This window comes from Guyanagaster necrorhizus (genome assembly GCF_019112545.1).
Source record: "Guyanagaster necrorhizus MCA 3950 unplaced genomic scaffold BT62scaffold_16, whole genome shotgun sequence".
NCBI lineage: Eukaryota > Fungi > Basidiomycota > Agaricomycetes > Agaricales > Physalacriaceae > Guyanagaster > Guyanagaster necrorhizus.
Genome location: NW_025064895.1, coordinates 462070 through 480865, shown reverse-complemented (window position 1 = coordinate 480865; position 18796 = coordinate 462070). Strand labels below are relative to the sequence as shown.

The 18796-nt window shown below is 48.1% G+C and overlaps 10 protein-coding genes across 10 annotated transcripts; 7 read left to right on the top strand and 3 right to left on the bottom strand.

The window, feature by feature from the left end:
- Nucleotides 1–61: 61 nt before the first annotated feature.
- Nucleotides 62–862, bottom strand: BT62DRAFT_1007387 (uncharacterized protein; the record flags this gene model as incomplete). The annotated part of the gene is made up of 1 exon (XM_043177336.1): nt 62–862. One exon carries the CDS (start codon nt 860–862, stop codon nt 62–64), a length of 801 nt encoding a protein of 266 aa, XP_043038521.1.
- A 46-nt stretch (nt 863–908) lies between these two features.
- Nucleotides 909–3323, bottom strand: BT62DRAFT_1077234 (AGC/NDR protein kinase). Its single transcript, XM_043179283.1, has 9 exons — nt 2904–3323; nt 2676–2847; nt 2536–2619; nt 2244–2485; nt 1966–2194; nt 1887–1916; nt 1619–1830; nt 1344–1571; nt 909–1294 (listed from the first exon to the last, which is right to left on the bottom strand). Exons 1-9 carry the CDS (start codon nt 3146–3148, stop codon nt 1249–1251), a joined length of 1488 nt encoding a protein of 495 aa, XP_043038520.1. The 5' UTR covers nt 3149–3323; the 3' UTR covers nt 909–1248.
- A 571-nt stretch (nt 3324–3894) lies between these two features.
- BT62DRAFT_970236 (uncharacterized protein) lies at nt 3895–6399 on the top strand. The gene is made up of 3 exons (XM_043188978.1): nt 3895–4166; nt 4218–4319; nt 4373–6399. Exons 1-3 carry the CDS (start codon nt 3935–3937, stop codon nt 6322–6324), a joined length of 2286 nt encoding a protein of 761 aa, XP_043038519.1. The 5' UTR covers nt 3895–3934; the 3' UTR covers nt 6325–6399.
- A 25-nt stretch (nt 6400–6424) lies between these two features.
- BT62DRAFT_1077232 (uncharacterized protein) lies at nt 6425–7506 on the top strand (the record flags this gene model as incomplete). The annotated part of the gene is made up of 5 exons (XM_043179282.1): nt 6425–6476; nt 6558–6777; nt 6829–6879; nt 6949–7180; nt 7234–7506. The coding sequence occupies 5 exons, from the start codon at nt 6425–6427 to the stop codon at nt 7504–7506; spliced, it is 828 nt and encodes a 275-aa protein (XP_043038518.1).
- Nucleotides 7507–7925: 419 nt separating this feature from the next.
- Nucleotides 7926–8684, top strand: BT62DRAFT_205799 (uncharacterized protein). The gene is made up of 4 exons (XM_043180041.1): nt 7926–7957; nt 8057–8112; nt 8165–8338; nt 8412–8684. Exons 2-4 carry the CDS (start codon nt 8079–8081, stop codon nt 8474–8476), a joined length of 273 nt encoding a protein of 90 aa, XP_043038517.1. The 5' UTR covers nt 7926–7957; nt 8057–8078; the 3' UTR covers nt 8477–8684.
- A 1002-nt stretch (nt 8685–9686) lies between these two features.
- Nucleotides 9687–10836, top strand: BT62DRAFT_933433 (uncharacterized protein). Its single transcript, XM_043186559.1, has 5 exons — nt 9687–9939; nt 9988–10161; nt 10213–10325; nt 10382–10442; nt 10492–10836. The coding sequence occupies exons 1-5, from the start codon at nt 9785–9787 to the stop codon at nt 10610–10612; spliced, it is 624 nt and encodes a 207-aa protein (XP_043038516.1). The 5' UTR covers nt 9687–9784; the 3' UTR covers nt 10613–10836.
- Nucleotides 10837–11476: 640 nt separating this feature from the next.
- On the top strand, nt 11477–12370 carry BT62DRAFT_933432 (60S ribosomal protein L18A). Its single transcript, XM_043186558.1, has 4 exons — nt 11477–11619; nt 11671–11722; nt 11811–11987; nt 12040–12370. The coding sequence occupies exons 1-4, from the start codon at nt 11486–11488 to the stop codon at nt 12187–12189; spliced, it is 513 nt and encodes a 170-aa protein (XP_043038515.1). The 5' UTR covers nt 11477–11485; the 3' UTR covers nt 12190–12370.
- On the bottom strand, nt 12052–13523 carry BT62DRAFT_1027369 (D123-domain-containing protein; the record flags this gene model as incomplete). The annotated part of the gene is made up of 5 exons (XM_043178301.1): nt 12052–12629; nt 12678–12806; nt 12859–13093; nt 13149–13295; nt 13347–13523. The coding sequence occupies 5 exons, from the start codon at nt 13521–13523 to the stop codon at nt 12322–12324; spliced, it is 996 nt and encodes a 331-aa protein (XP_043038514.1). The 3' UTR covers nt 12052–12321.
- A 76-nt stretch (nt 13524–13599) lies between these two features.
- On the top strand, nt 13600–15489 carry BT62DRAFT_1077230 (uncharacterized protein). Its single transcript, XM_043179281.1, has 9 exons — nt 13600–13644; nt 13698–13808; nt 13860–13947; nt 13998–14035; nt 14082–14258; nt 14313–14591; nt 14642–14869; nt 14920–15090; nt 15146–15489. The coding sequence occupies exons 1-9, from the start codon at nt 13622–13624 to the stop codon at nt 15402–15404; spliced, it is 1374 nt and encodes a 457-aa protein (XP_043038513.1). The 5' UTR covers nt 13600–13621; the 3' UTR covers nt 15405–15489.
- Nucleotides 15490–16105: 616 nt separating this feature from the next.
- BT62DRAFT_898209 (uncharacterized protein) lies at nt 16106–18696 on the top strand (the record flags this gene model as incomplete). Its single annotated transcript, XM_043183328.1, has 6 exons — nt 16106–16214; nt 16271–16650; nt 16703–16845; nt 16900–18213; nt 18262–18590; nt 18647–18696. 6 exons carry the CDS (start codon nt 16106–16108, stop codon nt 18694–18696), a joined length of 2325 nt encoding a protein of 774 aa, XP_043038512.1.
- Nucleotides 18697–18796: the final 100 nt, after the last annotated feature.

Genomic DNA, 18796 nt, shown 5'->3' with positions numbered 1-18796 from the left:
TGAATAATCGACATAACCATAAATGTGTACTCACCTATTGTACTTTTTGTGTAAATGAATTTTACGATTTCGCCAATGATGTCCACTTCAGGACAATCCAGACTACCCATCGTCTTCTCTCTTTCTCATCCTCTCCTTCAACTCTCGAGACGCACCACGCTCGCCTATGAGAACCGCCTATCTCCATCTCTGTTGACTGTAGGACAGTAAATCCTGCCTTCTCTGCGGCCACGATAAACGACTGGAGCGTGTATCTCCCTGTATGGAGACCCGCAACGAGATGAACACGCGCTTCTGGTGATCTCTTCAACATCAACTGCAGCGCTTTAATGAAGAGCGCATGCAAATCCGGATTCCAGAGCGTATCCGCGGCAACTATCACATCAAAACCGTCTTCACCAGTGAGAGCCGACGGATCTGATCCCCATGCATAAGCGACGGTACGACAATTGCCTTGCGCGTCGTTCCTGGTGACATTTCCTTCCAATGTCCGGAAGAGCTCCTCATCAGGATAGTCGCTTACTGTCACCTGTATTACGGGATGTTTACGGGCGATCGTTATTCCTGGGAGCCCCGCCCCTGCACCTAACTCCAGTACACGAAACGATTCCACCGGAGATTCGGGGAGATCTAGGAACTGCAGATGGTCGACAAGGAAAAGAGACGAAGCCCAGATGGACGATGCATGCAGTGACCAGTTGGATGGAAGAGTGTCGGGTGTGCGAAGGGTAATCGGACCTCCCGGTATACTATCAGACGTATAAGAAAAGACTGAACCTGCAGAGGTCAGTGCAATAGGTTTGTACTCATACAGTATCTGCAAAGAACTGGAGAGTATGTCCTCGGGATCTTCTGTGCTCATCCGGTGTAGCAGAGCAGATGATGGAAAGAACGTAATAACATATATGGTACAAAACAGAATGCGGCTATATCGATGGCTGTGCTCGTTAGAAAAGCGAATTCATTCCACTAGTACTGATTTTTATGCATTCCAAATTCATAGAAGCCAACGATATGCAAGAACAACCATAGTATGACAAGAATATTGGACATACACAAAGATTGAAAAGTACAATCATCCGTGCTTGAAAAAAATATCCTTTCTGGGGTGCGTTGTTACAAGAGAGTTGTGTGAATTGTGCCGTACATACATATACCATTGGGCGTGCGTGGTTGGTTGCGGTAAACTAACAAAGACAAGACAGCAATGCAAAGCAAAGATAGTGGTCCGGTCCCGAGAAGTAATAATTAACCTGACGCTTGTGGGCCGCCAGTGAAACGTTTGAACGTGAATCTACATCACTACGTCAACAGTTGTGCAAGAGAATAGAAACGAAACATACCCTAAGAACGCCAGGTCCTTTTCTGCGCCAACAGACTCTACTTGGTCCAATTGGTCCGGGAGGTTGCCAAGATCGTCCGTTGGGAAATAGGATGTATCCGTGATAGATTTGAGGTGAGGAACAAAGGGTGGCTCGATGTTTCGGAGGGAAGTCCAGTCCGCACCGAAGAAGAAGGGATGTGTCTTGATTTGCGTTACCGTCAGTCGATTTTGGGCCCATGTCATCATCCTGCAGGTGAAATTAGAAGCAGCCGTGAGCGAAATAAGTATACGCGCTTTCGAATGAGATCTTCTCCCTCTCTCGAGATGTAGACTTCATCGGGGAAGAAAAGGTAATTCGGCCAGTCAATAATTTTCTTGTATGTATCGCCAGGATTTTCGGAGCAGAAAGGAGCATATCCGACTAAACATTCGAAAAAAATGGCGCCTAACGACCACCAGTCACACTCCTTTCCGTACCCCTTCATCAAGAAGACTTCTGGCGCAATCTGGGACGTTTCTTGCTATCAACAAAGGACGAATTGTTATGTCTCTCTATACTCACATAATCTGGGGTACCAACAGTGGAGTACGCCTTAACACAATCATGAAAAGGTCGAGGAGAGATAGTCTTTGGAGCTTACGAGTTTCCGGCGGTTTGCTTTCCATGTGGCAATCTGCTCGCGACTCATTGTTAAGTTGATGGGATTGACCTGCACACTGTTCCGAGCAGGATCACGAGTCTTCTCCTGCTCTAGGAATCGTTTGTAGAATTCCCCGTCAGACACCTTATGAAGACCTGTACTTAAACCGAAATCTGATAGTTTCAAATGTCCGTTCTTGTCGATAAGGACATTATCTGGTTTAATGTCACTGGGGCAGAGATTAATACAGAAACATATAAGGACAACGTAAGCCATACCGATGGATATACCCAAGATTATGTACGGCTTCAATGGCGAGTATACACTCTGCCATGTAAAACCGTGTTACATCTTCAGAAAACACGTCGTATTTCATCAACATGGTCATCAGATCGCCTCCAGGAAGAAATTCCATGATGAGGTACAGGTACAGGGGATCTTGGAAAGAGTAGAACAGTTGTACGACCCACGGAGATGTGGACTCGGCGAGGACGTCTCGTTCTGCTCGAACGTGGGCCAGCTAAAGATTAATCAACGACCTGAGAGCAACTATATCAAGGTTGAACATACCTGATCTCGTTTCAACATCTCAGCCTTCTGCAGACTCTTCATCGCGTACACCTTTCCAGTGTCTACCTTCTGGACTAGCCGAACCTTGACGTGAAACGCGTTAGATTGACGTAGATAGACCGACGTCCAAGAGATGGTACCTCTCCAAATGCACCTTTCCCTATGACCTTGACTGTACGGAAATCGGCCAACTTAATCTTGGTCCGTCTGAGCCTGAGGTGTTGAGATTCCATCTTGGAATATTTGCGTATTTCACGCTCTTTGGCATCGGGAGTCAGAGTCTGAGTTAACCTTGTTTCGAGCTCTATGCGACTGAAAGGAATGATAGATCAGACGAGCATGCGCGACACGCCTGCTTGGATACACACCGTGCATTCCTTTCGATTGCAGAGTCCACCGCCATCTTGTAGTATGACACCAGTTTGAGCTTCGCCGCGGTCGAGCGAGCAACGGCCTCTGCTGAGAAACTGGATGTCGAGCGCTCGAAATAGACGTAGTCATCTGGACGCTGCTTAGAAGCATTGCTCTCTGATACAGGGATAGGACTGAGACGCTGGTGATGGTGCATGCCTGGGTTTATCGGGCTAGATGGTCCAGGCGCCGGATGGTACATATTATCCAAGAAGCGAAGGCAGGGTCAAGGTGCCGAATTGGAGGAAAGGTGGTAAAAAAGAGTGCGTGAATCGGGCCTCTAACGAATTCTACCTTTCGGACGGCTGAGAATAGTGGAGAATCAAGCTGTGCACACTATGTACACAGTCCTGGGTGCAGAACGAAAGATGCATCACTTGGTTGCTATAATGGCTGTTTGTATCTAGGGCCATTGCCACACAAAGGCTTGAAATATTTAAGTCCAATTTCCAATACGGTTCCGGCTTCGCGTGAAATCAAGGATAGTAAGTACTACCAACAGTAACAAAGAGATTTATGATAAACATTATCCGTGCGGTGCCAACCCCATCTTCTCACACCCTAGCGCCGCGGGACAGTGAATTTCCAAGGCTCTGTTACGTCTCCAGGAAACAGGGCATCTGCGTCGCTGCCAGGTCTTCCTGAAGCCTTTTGGGGGAAGCTCTAATATTGGATTGTTTGGTCGTCTGCGTACGGGGGTTGCTTCGAGTTTGTAAGGTCACAAGCTCAACGATGGATGACAAGGCATCGTGCGCAAGCGTTCAAGCCACAGCAGGGCATGTATACTTCTTATAAGATGCATATGAAGGCCATCGAGAATGTGAATCGTTCCTACTTATAACATTGTCAACGTGTATCCCAGTAGCCTCAGTAAGGAGTCGCCACAAGATTAAGATAAGATAGATCTCAGGTGGCGGTGCACGTTGTTTGCCAACAATTACCACAGAAATGACTTAGTTTTTCCCACTTCGCCTTCACTTACCCCTCCATGTCGGCTCGTCGCCAATATTCTGACAAGCATACACTTCCGGAGAACCCCACATACAGAACAATTGATTACTCAGATGGAAAGGAGGACCATTGGCCACGTAATACCACGGAAGTCGTGGACGAGGATGGTCATGTCAATTTCATGCAACCAATTGAGCTCGACAACTCAATTGCGATTCGGTGGCGGGCTTCTATTGGTGCATCTGTGGCAAATTCGATGAAATGGCCTGGTAATCTTTCTTGCATATCCGCCAGACATGCTATCATTAATTACAATGTAGTGGGTCCTTCCTACGTTTTGCAAGACTGGCCGGCAGGTTATCGCATGTATGACCACCACAAAGGGCTTCAAGGTGCGCCGAGGCACGATATCTACCTTTTCGGTACGTTCTAGTCGCTCTCGTCGATACTCGATGTTGACACTTCTGCTTCACAGGAGGCCCAAGCCGTTTCCGCTCCATTGCTGAATTCGTTCCCCACGCCATCTGGCTCGCGAACAACATGACAACCAATTGCGGATGTAAATACTGTACCAAGAAGCCCCAACGTGAAATCACCACCGACATAAGCAAGGCTGGCATATTCTCTCCTCTTCTCCGCACCGGTATTGCTGGTCTCCATCGTTCACGTCAATTGGAAAAACAGAGCGCTCTGCGACATGTCGGTTTCCATGCATCAGTACAAAAAACTTCTAAATTGAAGCAGTCCCGTCGTATCACCAAAATTCCCCTAGTCGTAGAGCGAGATCAAGACCTCCGCGCCGTATGTTGTCACGCCGCTCACAAAATGCGACTTAAACGGTGGTACAGGGAAGGAGAAGTTGTCTGGGTGGCGCTGGACGGCCCGATCTCATTGTCGGGTGATAAGGGTGAAATTACGTTTTGGCCCGTGATCATCGAGGAGGTCAAAATTCAGAAAACCATTAACCGGCTGAAAGACCGGGCGAACTTGGTGCCTTTACCTCCTGTCGAAATGGGCGAACCAAGTGAACAATCCGAATCTGTCCTTCAACCCGTGCGCGTACCTCCATGGGAGGTGACAGAGACGTATGCATACAAAGTTAAATTCTTAGCTGTCTCGCGCATATATACTGTTGTCGACAGTCAAGTTCTCCCATATCGAGCCTACCTTCCCCCGAGCAATGTAATCACATTTATGCATTCCCTTCAGCCAGAGGCATTCAATTTTGACAAAGAGTTCTTACAAACCTGCAATCCACAGAGCTCCCCTCCTCCCTCTTGGCGGTCCGTCGTGTCAGCATATGCCTTCGCGCTCCAGATAGGGGACTCTTTGGCTGCGTTCTGGAATATGACTGACGAATGGCAATTCAAGTTCACACCGCAGGCGCCGGTCAAACAACAACAACCACAATTCTCCCTCACTGATGCAATTATGGCTGCCAGTAGTCAGAATACTGCATTGCACCAGGCGGAGTCTTCATCAATTCCTACCGCTGCACCGCCATCTTCCAGTTTCTACTCCAGTTTCGATCCGTCGGGGTTCCGTGATGGGCTCTCATCCCAGGAAAAGCAGGCTGTGGCTGAGGATATACTCGGTCCATCTCCAGTGATAGGACAGACCATCGAACAGCTGAATTTCCAAGGCATGTGGTGGGGCGCTGAACGCATCTGGGTGAACGAGATCGTGCTACTGAAGCCGCTCCGGGCTGTCTTGGCGCCAGAAGGCACCGAGCACATCTTACCTCCCGCTGGACCCGGAAAAGCACAAACGGAGCTATGTCACAGGCTCGGACGATCGCCCAAGGAGTACGGAGCGGGCGCAAGGGGGTTGTTCATGAGGCTGGAGAGGTTGTTTTTGGTTGAAGGATTTTCGGGGAGTCAGAAGACGAAGGAGTGCCGTGCAAGTGGCGTGCTATATGAGCTCGCTGATAAGGACTGGGAGGATCCCGACAAGGTGATTGAAAATCCTTCCGCGAGTGAGAGTATTTCTTCGGGTCCCATGCCACCTGCGAGCACCCAAAAGCCACTGTCAAATTTGCAGCCGAGTCCAGTTTCACCTTACCTTCTGCCGGAAGCGCCTGAAGGATATTACTTTCGTCCCATCCTCAAGGATGGTTACGAGATGACGATTTCGCTCACCATGATCAGCGGGCGGTATTATCCCAAGATCCTTACGCATCACCTTTTGAAAGATATTGTTCATGAAGCGATAGGATGTGATGCCAAAACGAGTCTGGAGAGAAACAAGCACTTATGGTCCTTGGAAGGACTAAATGCCGGCTATGTTAACTCGGTGGATCCAACGAAGTACAAAATTGATAGGACGCAGATGATTAGGGATGCAGATCGTGTTAGCAGAGAACTCATAACCAATTTTCTCGAGCCAAAGAAGCGACCAGAGGTAGATGAGCTGATGGATGTTGTATAGAATTTTGTTGCTTTAATAATGATCATGTAGAGCATGATGTGTAATGTACGAAAGCTTCTCAAGACAATATGCCGGGGACCTTGATGATAGTCATTTCTCTATGCCTGACGATTATGTTTGTGAAAGCCTGCTCGGCGCCGCCAAAGTCGACGGTGAGGTTGCTAATTTACTAATCTGGGCTCGGAGCTCGGGACTGGCTCGGAATATGCCGACATAAAATAGGTTGCCTCCAGGTTTCCCGCTTCATGCCCAACAGCAAACACGCTACCTGCGCGACTTTACGTCTTGTTTCTCGTTCTCTTCAATAATAGAAAAGAGTCCCCCCCTCTTTCACGCATTCCGCGTCCTAATTAGGAGCGCCCCACTGACTCCACTCGCATCCCACCATTTTTTTACCAGTCCAATTACTCAGTCCTCTTCTTTAGACGTTAAAATGACCGCCAAACCATCTCTGTAAGCATAGATTCATTTTTATACCTGCCGCTGACTTGACCTTGTTCGCAGTCGAATTCGCATCCCCCCCGCCATTAATGCCAACAATCTGCCGAATTACACGTGAGTTCATGCTCGCCGTTGCGAGTCGGAGTCGTAATACTAAATATCGTATCAATCATCGGCGTCTAGTGCCAGAACTACCGCAGAACAGGCTCGAGAGCAAAGACTCAAGGATGACCCCCTGGCGTGCATCGTAGGACCGTACCATGTCACCTGCAAGCTATGTGGTTCTCGCATCAAGCTCTCTGAAAAGAGCACATTCGACGGACATCACTGGCGTACTCACCGCGGACGGTGCGTGAAAGCTCGCAAACAGCCCAATCTAGGCCTGGGCGGGAAGAAATTGCCTTCGAGAAAGAAGGTCGCATTTTCATGACTTATGTCGCGTCTCACTTGCTAATATTGTCTCTCCAGTCTCCCACCCCTTCACCGACGACTTCCCTCACTTCTGACGAGGATAGCGAACGCATTAAGCATCTGATTCTCCCTCTTCACTCTTCTTCCGTGAGACTCGAACCCCAGTTCGAACCCCTTGCCACTTGTGATGCCGCTGTTGAAGAATATCTCCTTCGGTCTCATGGCATTACAAAAGACTACAAACTCGACTATCAATCCTGGAGCTGGTCCCAACTGAAGCTACCAAGTTTCGTCGTGGCTGCCGCGTCGGCCCTTTGTGATGAAGACTAACTCCAATAATTCTTCTCTCCCTCCTGCTCGTTGGTACATTTGTTGTCGCCTTGCTATTCCGCATTTTCGTATTGCATCGCTTTCCGTCCCAGCTTTCTGGTAGCATATTTCATTGCATATAATCCCTCCTCTCGATCGTCGATGTATATTGCGAGGAAACCTCTTTTTCATTGTGCATACCACTTATTCCATCGGCACCCGCGTCCCGAGCTTCTATTATACATACAGATGTTATATTTGCACGATATTCATGTCCATTAGTTAAGCCTTAGTAGGTAACAAGTTGAACGGAAACTTGTCTGCACTGTGGCCAGGCACAGAAAAGTCTAATGGATCAGGGTTATGACGTTACGCTACGGCACTCGGAGCGTAACTGTTTACCACTAATTACCACCTGCTTGCTTCCCAACACTTCGACGTCAGAAGGGATCCAGAAATAACTGCATTTAAGGTGCAAGTTTCGCCCTACTTCAGAGTGAGCGTCTAGCCTGACCGTGACTCGGATCATCGTCTCGTTCGTCTGCCACGCAACATTCTTCGCTTTCGTAAGACAAAAACTATCAGACTAGCGAATGGATCTGCATCCCTCTAGTACTGGCCGTTCTGGTTAGCTTCAATTTAATCTGCGGTCATGCCCAGGGCATTGTTACTGTATCAGATGCTACCCTACTACATGTGATGAAGGATTTTCTTTGTCCAGTTCAACGGTGGTTCACCAGCATATCCGGTCTTCTCTGCTTTGCCTTTCTACCCTCGCTTTGGCCTCTCCCGTTGAAGCTCTACAGGCGACGGTCACCAAATTCGGACCATTCGTGCCGTTCACGATTAAAGTGTAGGATTTCGAAAATGCGTCATTCCTTCAGGGTCCTTCTATTTCTGACCGTTCCGTTCATTCTGTAATTCAGATTCTTCACCATACGGTCCTCATACCTCGCTTCTTCGTCCAGTGTATGACACACTGTGGACCTGAGTCTAGCATCCCGGCATGTGTTGCTGCGGCCGGTCACAGACAGTCCAATACCAGGCCGCAGAAACACGTTATCCTTATCGAGTTACAAGCTTGCCGTACTGCACCAGGTGATTCGAATCTTGCAATTCCCTTGCTCCATTCAACTTAAATAATATGCGCGCCTTTTGGCCGTCATAATTGCTTCCGTGATAACAGAATCGTTTGGTCACTTCCTGAATTTTAGCAGCCCTTCCTCACTGAGTTGTCGAAAACATTTACGAGGCTACCAGCATTCAAGGGTTGATCTACAATCCAACAATTGAGCTCCAGACAAGCTTGAACCCTGTAACAGTTGTGAGTCATTCCGGTAGTGTAAAGTACAATGTTACATATGTTTCTTATAGTTCAGTTTTATCACACGAGTACTTTCTAGAGCTCTAGACTAGGCGTTTTATCGTGATTTTGTGAGCAAGGATTGTTCGATTTAACGAGTCTATTGGACTTGGGAGTGTAATTACGTATGCTTCTTCAGAATCGAAAGACGTCACTCAGTTCCTATCTCAAGGCACTTTATGCCCTTCAATGGCCTATTTTTTCGTCATTGATTCAGAGAGTTGTTCGCTGTACTCTGTTCTTCAAGTTCCCTTCAACTAATATAATCTGTTACCGCTAACGCAACTCTCAGCAAAGCTTATGGCCACCAGATGCTTTACTGTAATGGTCACAACTAGGAGACGCTAGCTGAACACATACCCTAACTGACCGCGTGTTCTATCTGTCCAATTCCAACGGCTCACTGAAGTTGGATTCCAGAACTTGTCTTTTAACTTTTCAAGGAAATTTTGACATAGTAGAAGAGATGTGCGCTCGGGGTCTTCGCAGATTAGAGATATCATGCGCACGATATCTTTTGAGTGACGAGAACATACTCAGTGAGTAAAGTCACATCGGGGAGAAAAAGAATTACGTATGTCCGTAATTTGACCTGATTTTGGAAATGCACAAATGAAGCCGTGAATCCTCTGGAGTTCAATAATCCTGGTACGCGTGTGACTCCATAGATCATGTCGAATTGTTACACATCAAGATTCCTCGCAAAATGCTTCGTGCAAGCCACTGAAAATCTTGACAAAAGAGTCCACAGCAACACACCTCCTATATGAGATACTCGGTACGGGTGCATGTCGATCACCCAATCGTGATCGGCAACGTCCGTTGAACGCGGTGCCGTTGCATATATTTGCATGTTATGGTTGAGCCCCACCATAGCCATCTGTGAACGTCAACCCCTATTTTCACTCTCTCCTCTTACTCTATTCGCGCGTCGTTATGTCCTCCATCCCTGTTGATGCACCTCCTGCCTATTCAGAGCGCCTCACCCACCGTGCCTCCACCTCGACTGGCGCGTCCCTCCATGTTGACGGAGTCAGCTGCGACGGATGCTATCAGCCTATCAAGCTGGGTGTTCGATACAAGTGCCAGGAGTGCGTATGCTAGCTGTTCGACTATACCGAGCTCTGAACTATGTCCAGCTGTCAGAACTACGATCTCTGTCCGGACTGCTGTGATGTGCCTCCGCGGGACCACCCCAGTTGGCATTCGTTCCTGAGGGTTGGGTCCAACTCGCAAATGCCAATACACCAGGGATATATTTGTGACGGGTGCAACCAGACGCCGATTCATGGCAAGCGCTATGTCTGTAAGACGTGAGTAACTTAAATATCGGTCGTCAGGTACGCATCTGATTCTGTCTGCAGCTGCAAGAACTTTGACCTTTGTGAAGGCTGCAAGATAAGGCAGCCTCACTACCATCCCACTTGCCACAGGTTCATTTGCATTGCTTCGCCTGCAATGAATACCTACCACTACCGTTCGTCCATTAAGCTATGTTACTCGGCGTTAATCTCAACTTACCGTCTTCTTCAGAACAAGTCTGCGACGGATGCAACATGTCACCCATTCGAGGACCCAGGTATCGTTGTCAAGAGTGCGTTCAACCATTCCCTTTCCATCTTCATTCGCCTGATCTACAGTAGCATTCGGTGTCAGCCAATTATTGTTGGTTTTGATCTGTGCTCGGATTGTATGGAAGACGGTACGAAGCATCCAGGAGACCACCTCATGCTTCGTATAACTGGTCATCCCCGTTGTATATAACACTTCTACTGCTTCCACTCAATCTACTTGCACTGGTCCAACTTATTCTGCTATTTCCTCTCCGACTCGTCCTACTACTGCACCAGTCCGCACTGTCGATACCCCCCCGTACAAGCCACTGCGGGCCCCAGCCGCAGGTCGAGACTGCTATCGGTTTGGTCTGGTTAGGTTCTCACCATGATCACGATTTTTAGCCTCATATTTTCCTGCTATACCGTCGGTCGTTCAGGTTTCTCATCATCTGATACATAGATTGTGTTAGTTTGTCTGTCTGAAGTCCAGACCAGGCTTTGTTTTACAGAACCTGAATAATTTCGGTGACAATTTGTACATGAACGAAACAAATGCGGCTCGGCAATTTTTCGTATCTGAAAATTTACATCGGCAAGCGCAAGGGTCGGTTGGATACAGTACCTAATTACCGGTGCTGAAATTGTCGCTGCCTTGTAGTATGCAATAGACATACCAGTCAAGTAGCAAATCTGAAAGGCAAGACAGAGCAAACCTAGTCTAGAGCCCATGAACATTTGCCATTTGATCAATGACTAGGTGCCTGGCTGCCGGCAATAGGAACGGAAGAAACGTAATGCGGTCGGGTGCGAAAGAACTTGAAATCGACTGTGCGTTCAGCACCAAAAGCGGCAGGTGCTGCACCACAACACCAAACATTGTGGACTCGTCAACAAATTTTCTGGGTATCTAGCTTCAAGACACCGACATCCTTCCAGTACGTCTCCATATTTGTTGTCCATGCTTTACGGATGCATGACGGACCATCTCTACGAGAACGGGCGCTGGATTCGCAGTAGAGAGGCTGGATTGCGTCCTGGGCTTTTGGATGTACTGTATAGGCACTAACGTTCGTTTCACAAGATGGGCCTTCAAGAGTATCAAGTCGTCGGTCGCCACCTCCCCACGGAGGCTGAGCCTACCCCAAAAATCTACCGCATGCGCATCTTCGCTCCTAACGAAGTTGTCGCCAAGTCGCGTTTCTGGTACTTCCTCAGGTGAGCCAATATTCCTGCCTTCACAAACACAAATCGACCCATTCTACCTAGGCAATTGAAGAAGGTCAAAAAAGCCAATGGTGAAATCATCGGCGTCAACGTTGTGTGTAGTCATCCCTTGCAGCCCTCAAAAGGCAGGCGGAATGGGATTGCTGATGGTCTTCTGTGGTCTTGTCTTTTTTTTTTTGTAGATCCATGAGAAGAAGCCTTTGAAGGTCAAGAACTTCGGCATCTGGCTCCGATATGATTCGCGCTCTGGTACTCACAACATGTACAAGGAGTACCGCGACCTCAGCCGTGCTGATGCTGTCAAGAGCATGTATCAGGACATGGCTGCTAGGCACCGTGCTCGTTTCCGCTCAATTCACGTATGTCACCGCTTACTTCATGTTGTTCCCTGGTTTCTTATGTACGGTCTAGATTCTCCGTGTCGTCGAGATTGAGAAGACTGAGGATGTCCGTCGCCCTTACATTAAGCAATTGTTGACGCCGGGATTGAAATTCCCTCTTCCTCACCGTGTCTCCAAGGTCCGCTCGACCTTTGTTGCTTCTCGTCCCTCTACCTTCTAAGCAGTGGTTCTCGCGCGGAGCAATGGGCGAGGTGATGTCCTTCAATCATTATGTGGTACTCATGGTGTATGTCAATGAATTATCTATGTTATGGTCCATCACGTATTAGACAATAATATGACATGAGTCCTATTATTCGTCCTGCATACTTTTATTGAGCTCCTCATGCCACACTTTCGAGAATTCATCGATGTCCCGGCCAATGCTCATACTGAAAGCTTCAAATGGTATCATGTTGTGCTGATGAACGGGTGCGTTCGTATTCGCGGCCGGATGTGCGCGCGAGTCGATAACACGCAGTGCCGGACTTCCTCCAGATTGATACAAGTCCCATAATTCTTCATAAGAGAAGAGAAGAGGGTCTGTACGTACAGCGTAGGGGTTGAAGTCGATTATGTGTCCACGCAAGAGGTCTCGGGTAAGAAGAAAATCGAAGGTATCTGCAATCGACTTTAGTCTTTACAAATACAGGTCGTGGTGAGACGTACAATCCTCAGAAAAGTCCCATTTCGGCTGGACTTCTGTTAGCCAGAATTCTTTGATGGCTAATGTGATCTTTTCCTGCGTCATTGAGTCATTCCAAAAGTCGTAATAGTTCAAGTCACGCTGCGATATTCCTAGCGACCTGGATTAGTGACGTCAAAAGTTGCCCATGAACATTAAAGGAACCTATAAGGTTGTTTTTGCGAACAAAGCATCTGCATTCCCGACTTCGGTCGATAGAATACCATTTCCTGAGTACAAGTTCTAGGTCATAGGATTCTGGATGTTCTTCGCAGTCCTCAAAGACATGATCTTTGCTCAGGTCATGATTCGCAAAGTCTGAAGATTTGAGCAGAAGATAAATATCCGACGGCGATGTACATTTCAAGGACGATCCCGCCGGAAGAATCCAGGAAGCATCCTAACCAATTTAACGAATTCTATGGCAGGTAAATATATGACAATGGTAAACACACCTTGGGAGATGAAAAGTTCAACTTCGGGAATACAGCGCCATATTCTGCGATGCATTGTCTGATCTCTGCGTCTAAGTCGGGAAATGAGTACCGTTTTTCTGGTTCTCCGGCCTCATCATCCGAATCATCTTCTAAAATCATAGCACTCTCACTAGGAAATGCATTTCAAAAGAGGCGTAGGACTTAAAATATGTCCACGAACAGATTTTCTGAACCCTCTGGAATTATGACACCGTCCGAGTCAAGATATTCTACGAAGTCAGGAGGGAGTTGTCTGATTATCGTAGATTTTATGGTTTTCGAAGAGAATTGAGGATACCAAGAAGAAAATTGGAATGAGAGGATGTAGGCAGCAGACAGAGATGGAAGAGCCATAATAATACGCGGATGACCGGACCGAACAGACCAGCTATTTGGGGAGACAATGAAAAATAGAGATCAACAAAGGATACTCCCACAATCATCGCGTACACATGGAAAGCCCATCTCCGAGCAAGTAAGACCCTCTTTACATTTATCATTTGTGCATTTTTTGATACCCTTCGCTAGAAGAATCATCAAGTACACGTACCTTGACAGGCAAAAGGTATATATCGACTTTCCTCAACTTTCGAGTCTAACGGCAGTTCAGAAGAGGCGAGGTGGGCAAGAACACTCCGAGTACGATAAAGGTTTTCCTAGATTCTATGTTAGGCTGATGCAGAATTCTAGACTTTTCTCTGGATCCGACAACGAGATGCCTCTGGAAACGCAATCGAACGGTGGTTCCCGCGTAAATAAAGGGAAGAGCTTGATGAAGGTGCAATGCGATTATTGCTTAGTAGCGGCCTTTATTCTCATACTTTGTAGCCACCAAGCAGCGTTGGGACCAAGAAATCAGAATTCAAGTCAGTTACACCATGTTGGACCAAACAGGGTCTAATCTATCTGTAGAGTACCTTCCCCGAAGCAGGGTCGCAATGATACTTTCAAGCCCCCCAGTTCGTCTCACACTCGGAAATCTTCTATTGGATCTTTAAGCCGTGTTGCGAACGATGAAGCCTCGCCATCGACAAACAGGAAGCCTCCTTCGTCTGTTGGACGATCTGCGAAGCCGCGTTCTTCTATCAAGTACGCTGAAACTTGACACTTTGATGCTAGTCGCTGGCTGATGTATAACCACAGACCTCCCACTGAACGGGAAGAATACGAATCTGATGAGGATGACAATGCCTCTGTCGCAGAATCCTTCATTAGCCTGAGCCGAGTTCGCAGAAACGAGGCAGAACGGACTGAGTATTTCAAGAATCAACCAGAATGCCAGTTCATCGAGGATGACTCATACCATGTCAAGTGCTCACGGTGCGGGAAGGTAGTGAGCTTGGGGACTAAGAGACCGTTCACCGTCCGTCCTTGGGAGAAGCACCGAGAGAAGTGTGATCAGCAGGTGCCGTCATCGATGTTGTATGCTTTCTGGGCTATCTCTGTTCTGCCCGCTTACTCTGTTTATCTAGGAACGAGCTGACGGACACTGACCAACCTGCTTCGCCCGCCATAAAGCCAACGCAAAAACCTAAATCTGAGGAAGAGAGGAAAATGTTACTCGAATCAGATCTACGCGCTCAGACTGTCAGGGAGAATGAAACGTTATGCAAGCGATGTCAGAAGTGGATTCGATGCGGTAGCCAGAAGTATTCTCTGTTTGTCTGGAACAAGCATCAGATAACCTGTTCTGAAACCTCGTACGATAATTCTTTGTAATTTTATTCGCTGTTCTGACAGTTTCTATCAGGCCCAGCACTCGCGTGGCAGCAGTCGGGGACAGAATTCGCCTTGTTAATGACCCCCAGGTCAAAGATTGTGGTCCTCGACACGCCGACTGTAAGTTTTGTGAAGCTACGATACAGCTAGCGGGGGACTACGATCCAACCAACTGGATAGCGCACCAAAGAACGTGTACCGCGTAGGTGTCTTTCTCTTGCCACCTGTATGAATTCCACTGATATGCGTCTCTGTAGCCCGTTACCGCCTCCTTCTGCTACGTCTGAATCCACCGTGGTAGCACCGTCTGATGGCAATGAAATGCGAGGAGTTAAGCGCCCATTGGAAGAGACTGCGGACGATGACACCCCGCGATTAAACCGGCCTCGGAAGGGGAACTATAGGCCTGAGGATCAAGAAGCTCCAAGCTCACTGGGATGGTTCCTCATGCCTTTCAAGGCGTTTGCTCGCGGATTCAAGGAGAGCATAGACAATATGAAGGCATCCGGGTCTTAATGAGTACAGTCGCGCTTCAGTTATCTCCACTTGTAGTTATTTCCTGTAAGTTATTGGTATGATATATTATTTGATGAGAAGAAGGAAATTGGAACTGTGGACATAGAAGTATCCGTCGTAACAAGACAAGTTAGACAATGTCATTGATGGCATGCATGCATTGTAAAGCAACCGTGGGAAATCTGACATTAGCCACCTTTCCTCATCGACCTCTGCGGCGGAGCAGAGATCCGCCGGCGTCGTGTCATACCTCTCTCAACGAGTCTTATACCCTTTTTAACGACTTTGTGGATAGTGGCCTCGACTTCGGCGGATTCTTGTACCAATCTTAACCACCTTTTCTTCTCGTCTCATACACTTCTGGCCCACGAACCATTTCTCTCTTTAATCCTACGATATGCCTTCTCTCAGCTCATCCTCTTCAAGAATATCTATGTCTACATCGCCTTCATGCTCTAATATTGTATATGCATCAAATGCCGCTGCATCAACGTCCAGTCTCTTTGCATCCTCGACCAATACATCCCAGGACATAGCGGATGAAGGTGCTTTGCATGCCACGTGCGATCTCTGCTGCCTCCAACTTAAAAGCGTATCTTGCAGAAAACGTCACTATTACGCACGGTCGAATTTCCGCGAAGGAGGGTAAGCGGAGGAGTGAGGACGAGGATCCGTGCGTCGTGTCACCTTTACCTCCCACCATGAAGTTCTTACTCCCATCTAGGTCCGCCGTTCTACCCGCCCTCGTTGTATCCTCCCAATTGACAGCAACATCTCTTATCATCGCCGATATCCAAGCGCGAATATTTTGTATGTGGTTAATAAACATGGCCCTTGAATCTTGTTCTGACTTTAGCAAATGATAGCCATACAGGAACTTCGACATAAAAGTCACGAATCGGGCGATGCAACGGGGACTACTAACACCATTGACCAGTCCCTGATGGCTCTTGACGCAAAACTAGAGGCTGTGTCCAAGGAAATGAAGTTCATCGGAGATGCTATGGTACCGCTTCTTCAAGTTTCTTCCACGCCGACATTTTCAGAGAACGGAGAGGCTAGTGAAAGTGCTATGATAATTCGGAAGCATGCCACGCTGGTCGCGGACTGGGAGAATGTTCAAAATGAAAGTGATACGCTGCGGGAGGAACTCAAGGAAGACAAATGGCTAACAGTGTTCAGAACAGTCACGGATCAGGCGGATGGCATGATGTCTAGTCTTGAAAAGGCTGTTAACCGGTGTCAGGTACTCATCAAGTCATCACCGCTATGACATTTCTGAATGTTTTTATCCACAGGACTTCATCTGGAAAGTCTATAGAAGAGATGATCTGGTTTCACACTTTGAATTACCACTATCTTCCTCCAATGGAAAAGACAGCACACCTCCCAACCTTGAAGTCTTCAGTTCACTTCTTGATTCCTTTGAAGCGAAAAAGAAGTGCGCACGTTTCCCTCTATATTTACCTACAATTGGTTGATGTCGAATTTACAGGCACTATATGCCCGCTACATCCAAAGTCCTTTCCATCATCGATAAAGGTGTAAGGGATAGGGTTACGAAGAACGGAGAAACCTTGCGGAGACACTCAGAGTCTGCCCAACGATGGCGTAATCTCCGTGAAAGGATAACTCGAACAGATGCTGAGATGGAGGCCGTGCGAAAACTTCTTTTGTCTGGAGACGCTTTCAGCGAGGGCGGGTCAAGTCATTCTGGGACACCGTCATCGTCGCAAAATGGCTATTTGATGACTCCTCCCAGTGGTTCTCGCTCATCAAGAGCACCCAGTGCAACCAGTACATTATCACGCTCTATATCCCCTTTGAGGAAGTTTGCTCGCAAGATCACACGCTCGTCCCGTCAGTCGCAGCCGCCTGCTCCAGTCACTCCAGTCACACCGCTAAGGCGGAATGGAGCCCGCACTCCCGCCTCGGAACCTGTACTCAGCCAGGCTTCACGACAACAGAGGACGAATCTTTTCTCTTCAGTTCGAGGTGGCCAGCTATCCACTTCCATCACACCGGAGCGCCCAGGACATAAGTATAGTCAAAGCTTGACACCGGATCCTTCTCCTAGGAATCCTAACAAGACAGAGACTATCGGACGAAAGGGTGCAGGCAAGGCGCCATGGAATAGCTCCACGAAAGTTGTCGTTGAAGAACGGATGCTGGCGGTGAAAGGAACACCGACCAAACGTACGCCGTCCGCGATGGGTATATATAACGATCTGCCTCCAATTCCTACTCCTAGCAAGCGCAGTGTATCGCGGGCGTCGATGGCATCGTCGCGTCCGTGGTCTCCTTTGACATCTTCTGTGTCAACCTCACAGTCATCTAATCATCCTCCAATGCCAACTTTCAGACCGCCTTCGCGCGCACAGACTCCCTCTCGGGCATTCACACCTGGTCCCGCGCCGCCAACTCCACGACCACGACCAAGAACACCAAGCCACATACCAGCACCGTCTCATAAACTGCAGAGCTTTGGCTTAGATGGTGCATGGGATGACAACGATAGTAATACTACATTGGTGCAAAGAGCAATATCCCCTTCAACCGTGCCGAGTTCCTCGGTAAATTCTGTCCACCCCCCTAGGCCCCCCAGCCGTTCTATGATTCCGCTTCCTACTGTACATTTATCATCGCCAACGCGGCCGTCGACATCGCTTTCGAGCTATGGACGCGAGAGTCCAACGGGGACGTTCCGGGCTGCCGCTACTCGTGCGCAGACGCCGGAGTCTACCTTGCGCTCTCGAGTAATGAATATTCCGATCTACCACGGCACGATGACTGCACGAACTCCGCGGCCGTCGTTACAGAGTAAGCTTCCTCCCTCAAGCTTCCGGGATGGGTCAAGTCGTGCTCCTTCGCGCTCTGGCTCGCGTGCTGGGGCATATACACCAGGAATGGACAATCCCATCCATGAGTATGTGCCTGGAAACCCGAAAGACCCGCTCGATGTTGAGGTCGGGATAATTGTTAATTCGATACCGCATGGATTGCTCGTGGAGAGAGTCGACCCTCCCTTGAAGAAGATTCCCAAGGATGGAGAGGAGGTCAAAGCTCAGTATTCTTTCTCCAACGCACTCAGCAAGAAAGTTGTAACGTGTCGACTGACGACATTGACGAGGCTTGGGAAAGGTACTTCCGATACGACGAAGAAGGTAATGTGTCGCGTTGGAGGAGGTACGTTGTCGGTCTTTTATTGTTGCTATCTTTGCTCTGATCACGATGTGTAACAGGCTGGCAAGACCTCAGTCACTACATTTTAAATCGTCAGGCTGGAATGTAACAGGCCTAGTGGAGTTTTGGGACCGGCGCACTGCATCATTTTCGGAACAAACAAGTAGAGCATTGGAAGATATCAGTCATTCAGCTATTCTGTATTCACA

Bases quoted from the DNA above. Each gene is read 5' to 3' on its own strand.
- BT62DRAFT_1077234 (XM_043179283.1), bottom strand. From the start codon at position 3,148: ATGTACCATCCGGCGCCTGGACCATCTAGCCCGATAAACCCAGGCATG. The intron at 2,195-2,243 runs GTATGGCTTACG...TCTCTGCCCCAG, and splicing joins AATCTTGGGTATATCCATCG to TGACATTAAACCAGATAATG. The intron at 1,572-1,618 runs GCGCGTATACTT...TTTCACCTGCAG, and splicing joins GGAGAAGATCTCATTCGAAA to GATGATGACATGGGCCCAAA.
- BT62DRAFT_970236 (XM_043188978.1), top strand. From the start codon at position 3,935: ATGTCGGCTCGTCGCCAATATTCTGACAAGCATACACTTCCGGAGAAC. The intron at 4,167-4,217 runs GTAATCTTTCTT...ATTACAATGTAG, and splicing joins AAATTCGATGAAATGGCCTG to TGGGTCCTTCCTACGTTTTG. The intron at 4,320-4,372 runs GTACGTTCTAGT...TCTGCTTCACAG, and splicing joins GCACGATATCTACCTTTTCG to GAGGCCCAAGCCGTTTCCGC.
- BT62DRAFT_205799 (XM_043180041.1), top strand. From the start codon at position 8,079: ATGGATCTGCATCCCTCTAGTACTGGCCGTTCTG. The intron at 8,113-8,164 runs GTTAGCTTCAAT...TTACTGTATCAG, and splicing joins CTCTAGTACTGGCCGTTCTG to ATGCTACCCTACTACATGTG. The intron at 8,339-8,411 runs GTAGGATTTCGA...TCTGTAATTCAG, and splicing joins GTGCCGTTCACGATTAAAGT to ATTCTTCACCATACGGTCCT.
- BT62DRAFT_933433 (XM_043186559.1), top strand. From the start codon at position 9,785: ATGTCCTCCATCCCTGTTGATGCACCTCCTGCCTATTCAGAGCGCCTC. The intron at 10,326-10,381 runs GTTCGTCCATTA...CGTCTTCTTCAG, and splicing joins AATGAATACCTACCACTACC to AACAAGTCTGCGACGGATGC. The intron at 10,443-10,491 runs GTGCGTTCAACC...GATCTACAGTAG, and splicing joins CCCAGGTATCGTTGTCAAGA to CATTCGGTGTCAGCCAATTA.
- BT62DRAFT_933432 (XM_043186558.1), top strand. From the start codon at position 11,486: ATGGGCCTTCAAGAGTATCAAGTCGTCGGTCGCCACCTCCCCACGGAG. The intron at 11,620-11,670 runs GTGAGCCAATAT...CATTCTACCTAG, and splicing joins CGTTTCTGGTACTTCCTCAG to GCAATTGAAGAAGGTCAAAA. The intron at 11,988-12,039 runs GTATGTCACCGC...TGTACGGTCTAG, and splicing joins CTCGTTTCCGCTCAATTCAC to ATTCTCCGTGTCGTCGAGAT.
- BT62DRAFT_1077230 (XM_043179281.1), top strand. From the start codon at position 13,622: ATGGAAAGCCCATCTCCGAGCAA. The intron at 13,948-13,997 runs GTGCAATGCGAT...CATACTTTGTAG, and splicing joins AAGGGAAGAGCTTGATGAAG to CCACCAAGCAGCGTTGGGAC. The intron at 14,036-14,081 runs GTCAGTTACACC...ATCTATCTGTAG, and splicing joins ACCAAGAAATCAGAATTCAA to AGTACCTTCCCCGAAGCAGG.